Here is a 6,515-nt window from a genome sequence, read left to right on the forward strand (position 1 = left end):
CATGGTTTACTTTTTTTGTGTAAAAAAACAAAATACATTTATATTCATAACTGGAAGATGAGATCTTGTTCATGCACGTTCTCTAGTTCAAATGAATGAGCTCATGTCAAAAAGGGGGTATATTTTCTCTTTATGGCTATTTTCTGCAATGTCAATGTGTTTGTTTAAAACTGAAGGGCTGTGACACACGGGGAGATTAGTCGCCGCGCAACAAATCTTCCTTATTGCGGGCGACTAATCTCCCTGAAATGCCATCCCCCCGGCTAGCATGTAAATCACCAGTGGGACTGCATACGCTGCGCCGTGATTTGCTGAAGTCACTGAAGTTGCTTTGAGAGGAAACTTTGGCGACTTCGGGAAATCACGGTGCCACATATGCCATCCCACCGGCGATTTACATTCTAGCCGGTGGGATGGCATTTCAGGGAGATTAGTTGCCCGCAACAAGGAAGATTTGTCGCGCAGCGGCTAATCTCCCCATGTGTCACAGCCCTAGGGGTTCTAATCTTATGTTTTGACATAATGGGGTATATTTATTAAACTGTGTAAAAAGTGGAGTGAAGCATTACCGATGATGTCAGAACTTAGATTTCAACAGTTAAAAAACCAAAGCAAAGCATCTGATTGGCTGCTACGAGCAACATCACGGTAATGTTTTACTCCACTTTTTACACAGCATAATAAATATACCCCAAAGTGTAACTAGAACTTTTATCTTACAATCTGAACCTATAAAGGAAGGTTTTTGTATTTGGCCGAATGCTAAAAATATGGAATCGGAGCCTTTCTGTTTCTAAGAATTATTATTACATCACTGTTAGGATGCAGACAACATTTCAGTTCTAACAAATGTTATTTCTATATTTCTATTCCCAGGGCCTCATCTTAAACAGCACCGACCTAACCACTTCAAACCATCCCCAGAGAAGTACTGAACACATACTGAATTACAGCCATCTTAGAAAAAAATTGTGCATGAAAAAAATACAGGAAGAAACGATGGAAGCCATTGGCGGGAAGAATTTCTTGAGCATATCATAGGTTGATGGTTGAATCAATATGTCCTCAGCTATGATTTCTCGTCAGTTCCCAGTATGCAATGCGTAGCACCTCCTTTCATCATACTGACGGTTACTCTCAGCTACTAGTGTCTCCCTTTGTTCCTGTATTTCAATAAGACTTTCAAGGTGCAATTTATTTCATGAATAACATCGGTAGTTTATCTGTTTGTGAATACTACATATTGTATATATGACGTAAACGTTTCATAAAATAATTTTTCAGGAACTTGAGGAAAAAAATTAAAATGAAAGCAATAATTTACCTAAATATCATAGACAATGCTTTGTCAAGGACAGAGACTAAGGTGTTAGCATGATCTTATGCTACATGGCCCAGTGTTATGAGATCACTAAATACAACATTGTTTTTTTGGGTGCAGTTTTTATGCAATAATTATGCATTAAATTGGAAGTTATAGAGATGCACAGACTGGCAGACAACTGTGCGTTTCTGTGAGGCAATACCATTGCTTTGGTCCTCAAACTATGTCTTCCAAATTTTCCATAATATAAAGGCAAATTTGAAGTAAAAAAGAAATGACTAGTTAGTTTGTGGGGATATACTACATATACTTGTATGTATGTAGGGTGTAATGTATTGCTGGACTTCACTCCTTTCTCTATTACACTTTTTTAATTTTAATAATGTAGCATTTCTACTATTTGCATAGGTAAAACATTACTATCAATGGTATTTCTCTTCTTTAAAGATTTGGTGATATTCTGAGCTTTTAGAAGGAGCCAGCACTTCACAATGCAACTGCTTTGAGATAAGCTATTGTTTCTCTAACTCAATGTAACTGGAGGAGTCATGGTCAGACTAGGGTCTGTTACTATTGAGTGCTGCTCTCATATCTACCACTAGGTGGGGCATGGGTAGAGCTATTATCTTGTTATCTTTCCATTGTTCTGATTGGATGCTGGGAGGGGGGGAACACAGGGGTGATGATAACACTCCAACTTGCAGCAGTAAAGAGTGACTGAAATTTTTCAGAGCATAAGTCACGCAGCTAAGAGCACCTGGAAAACTAAGAACATAGCTAGCTCCACAGATTCAAAATGAAATATATACAAAAAATCTCTTTTCTCTTTTAAACAGTGGATTTCAATGCAGAATTGCGCTGGAGGAGTGCTATTAACTGATGCATTTTGTGAAAAAAACTTGTTTCCTATGACAGAATCCCTTTAAGAAGCTTATTCTTAACAGTTTTGCCCTTAAGGTCAACAACTAAAATGTTTGCTACCCATGTTTCAGCACTGCCGAGTCCTTGTTACACAGTATGCATTAGGTGAAATGATAGCGTAGTATGAACAGTACCTGCAATTTATACATTGCAAAGAATGAAATCTCTTAATAATAACATTTATATTATGTGCCAAGAGGAAAATGTAAACATTGAAACTACATATTATAGTCATTTACACATGTAATATACTCATCATTGGAACATTGTTGAAGGCTTTGTAGGCTAATAAATAGGCAATGTGTTGGTAAATGTATTTGAACTGAATGCTTTTGAATGTGAACTTAGGTTTTGAATTAATATAGCACATTTTAATATTTAGATACTTTATAAACCAAAAAAATGTACACACACAAGCCCCACACTTACTGTGTCTTAAGTGTTAATGCTGACATGGCGTTTGGGGACTGTATCATTAAGTATCTTTGCTGAATTGTGCTTAGTAACAGGGAACAACTATGCTGGCATAGTTTAATGGTACATCATAGCTTTATGGAGGGTTGTCCCACTAAGAAGAGTTCTGTTTAGCCCCATTTAGTTGACTATGTCCCTTATGCAGAGCAGTCAACCCCCCCCCCCCCTATTTTTTTGGGAGTTACCTTCTTTCCCCTGGTCTACCCTCACCCAGTATTATTCTCAAAATGTTTTGGCTATCTTCCAAAATTTGCGTCAAATTATGCGCAGTAAGCAATCAGTTATGGTTTCCAAAGTATTTGCGCATGGGGAGGATGCAGTTTTTCGTCATCAACTGGGCATTTGCGCATGTATGACGTCACTTCCGGAAGCGCACATGTGAACATGACGCCATTTCTTTGTATCAGCATCCCCTGCCTTCACTACACTTAAGGTTGACACCTCTGTGAATGAAACAAGTGTCCACACTCCTCTGGCATTTCTGCTAACGTATGGGGATACCCATGGGAGATGATGAGTAAGGTTGTGTTCAGCCAGTCCAAATAAAAATAGCAGTAATTTAATGTAGTGGGATCCATTTTATTTAACCAAGACTGATACCATGATGGCTATAAAAAATATATTTTTAAATATATATATATATATTTATCCAAATTCATAATCATTATAAAGTCCTTTTAAACTGAATTTAAAATCACCATTTAATATTTCAGCTCAGTATAAATAATTATAATTCTGTCTTTTTCATCAATAATCTGTCCAAATAGCATGAACAGTCTTAGGTAAATAGTCATGTGTATTCATCACCTTCTATAGTGTTGTAATGCAAATAACGGTAAAGGCACCTATGCTATAACTGTAATAATGTGATCAAACTGTTTTGGGAGTATTTTTGTCCTTTTTTACCAGTGTGCTTTCTAGGAGGTAAGAGATGGTAAAACCATTATTACCAGTAAAATCAGTGGTCCCAGGTATTGAAATACACACAAAAATCTTTCTGCTAGAAAATGTTATCAAGCATTGTAGCCCAGAATAAAGGGTAATAAAAAGGCATACATTGTTTATGATTTCTAAAATGTGTTTAAAGGCCTAATCTAAGAAGAAAAACTGTATATTCACTATACATTTTCCTCTACTATATCATCAGATTAAATTAGTCACTTCACATCATGAATTACACATCTGAATAGAGAAAGTTACCTTCCTTGGACTCTTATATTAAACCTTGTGTATCTTCTCGTTCTGCAAAAAAGTCCTACCCTCTATTTAGTAACAATGTATTATGTCTTAATATGCATGCAGTGATGCATGGAATGTAGTGCTATCCTTTTGAACCACTGCATGGGAAGACCATTTTTATATCCAATATGGCATTGTTTTTGGCCCTGTTGCACTGTGTTTATTTAACTAGAGACATTGGGTAGTTGGGAAGTGGAGTGTTTTTGTTTTAGGATTCCGAAAGTAAGGGAAAAATCATTGTGGTCCAATACTCAACGTTGCAGAATTGCATCTTAACATGCAAACCATGCAAAGAAGACATTAATTAGACAAAAGACTTTTAGTAGGGTCACCTAATATGTTCTTCTTACTTCTAAGGAATTTTTGTTTGATCTTAATATTTTTTGGGGGGGAGGGGGTGGTTTCATAGACTTTGCTATTAAACGCTTAATTGGTTTCAGAATAGTGGGGGTAATTTATCAACACTGATCAAATTTATCCATTGGCAGTAACCCATGGCAACCAATCAAATTGTTGCATATATTGTTTAATTGCAGCTGGCTGATAAAAGCCAATCACTGATTGGTTGCTATGTGTTACTGTCCATGGGCAAATTTGCCCAGTTTTGATAAATGACCCCCACTGTCTAGGAGCCCAAGCAGTATGATTACACAACCCTTGTGGTCTTGAGTTTAAAGTCAGAATATTGCACAAATGTTGTCTAGAGCCAGAAATACTGTGCTGGGAAAGTGGGGAATAAACCTGATTTTTTTACAAAATGTGTTTGAAAAAACATGTAGAAAGAAACTGAAAAAAGTAATTTGTTGAAGACACCAGGTTTTATAATGGGGGAGCAGCCTTTTAACAGCCCACAGACAATGTCTGTTATTTCTTTTATTTGAATTTCATATTACAGAAATGTAGCTGGTTCATTACAAAACTGCGTAGTGTTCATTGAATGTATGGGTAAATATTGTCAACATCATTCTATCCATGGTTGTAACCTAGTTCTTGTATGAAGTGTACTATTTTTCTTCCTTCCTTTTCTCTGGTATTTATTATACCCCCTTACTGGGGTGCCTTTTATGGTCCCCATTACAAATGTACATGTGTTAACTCAATATTTTTATTGATGTTATGCAATAATATATATCGTATCCATTTCAACTGTGTGAATAAAATGTTGCATGTATGGCAAATACCATTGTTATCAACTGTAAATGAACTCATGCAAATGTTAATTCTATTGGTTTGCATGTCGAGATGTGTCATTGGTCATAAGCATGATTTTGAAAAAAAAAAACCGTTTACATCGAAATTTATTTGGAAAGTATAAGTCAAGTTATGCTGTAAGAGAATATGTATGTAAACTCATTAAGTTCTTTGCATAAACATTACTGTAATTTACAGAGTGCAACCTGCATCTCTTTGGATGTAGAAATCCTGACAAGCACATATTTATTTAAATATATGTAACAACCTTTTTCCCGCTGATAAGGTTTAGGAAGTAATTAAAGATAGTGTAAAGAGAATTTTGTAAAGAAATTTGTAAATGTAAATATTCTCCTATATAACTCATTTCCATGTTAGAATTTGTACATAATGTTTATGTAATAAACAGTCCTTAAATGTAAAAAAAACAAAATCTGTGGTTTATTTCGGAGGGAAATGGATTTTAATGTTATGTGTTATGTTTCTTTATATTAGAGTTCATTTTATGAAGTATTTTGTATTTTGTAAAAGATTCAGGCAAATACCAAACGGAATCCTAATTTAGGCTGCTGAAGGGTTTAAAACTTTTTTTACTTCCATGTTCACATGACCAAAAGTCATTCAGCATTCAGATATGGTTCAGCCAGACACTTGGGGGCACATCCATTTTACGCTGCGTATTTTCTCAGCCTAAAAACGCCACACAACCCACACAGCTCCTGACTATGGCGTTTTTCAGCCTAGTACTGGTGACGTAGCAAATCCCGTTTCCCATGGTGCTAATAGTGCGAAATAGTAAAAACGCTGCGTATTTCCGCTAGGTCTGGCAGCTGCCTTTGTGTATACATAGGAATAGCTTGCTATTTCGGCAAACGCTTGAAAAATCTGTGGTAAGGCGTTTTCTAGCGTATTTACGTATTGTGTGGTTTGCTTCGAGTCTTTTCAAGTTATTTCTATGGATGATGATATTGTGCGTTTTTCAGCCGCCGAGAGAATTAGAAAATACGCAGCGTAAAAACGCCACGTGTGGCATCAGCCTAAAGCACAATATAGAAAAATTCAGAGTAACCACGATAATTTCTGAAGTTCTAAAATGTATTGAAAATGCTTTTATCGTTCATACAAAATTGCCAAAGTCACTATATTTTCGTGCTAAAAAGTTTGTTATGCCACAAAAACCTTTCTGGTTTTGATGCCTTCCATAGGACTCAATGGTACTTGGCGAAAAGATAGTCCCGAGGAAAGTGTAACCAAAGCGTTAATGAATTCCAAAATGTTCATATTCTTTGTGCAAAGTACGATTTTTTGTGGAAATTTAACAAAACCGCAAAAAAACTTGTGGAATTTTAATAAACTTTTTGCATAC

At 36.0% G+C, this 6,515-nt stretch overlaps 1 protein-coding gene across 1 annotated transcript in view; it reads left to right on the plus strand.

Moving 5' to 3' along the window:
• anos1 (anosmin 1) overlaps positions 1 to 5,240 on the plus strand; it is a 116,019-nt gene extending 110,779 nt beyond the window's left edge. Inside the window, 1 exon segment of the mRNA NM_001113688.1 lies at positions 877 to 5,240. Coding sequence (NP_001107160.1) covers positions 877 to 935 — 59 coding nt within the window. The 3' untranslated portion in view covers positions 936 to 5,240.
• The last annotated feature ends 1,275 nt before the right edge of the window (positions 5,241 to 6,515 follow it).

This window comes from Xenopus tropicalis, chromosome 2 (genome assembly GCF_000004195.4).
Source record: "Xenopus tropicalis strain Nigerian chromosome 2, UCB_Xtro_10.0, whole genome shotgun sequence".
NCBI classification, from domain to species: Eukaryota; Metazoa; Chordata; class Amphibia; order Anura; family Pipidae; genus Xenopus; species Xenopus tropicalis.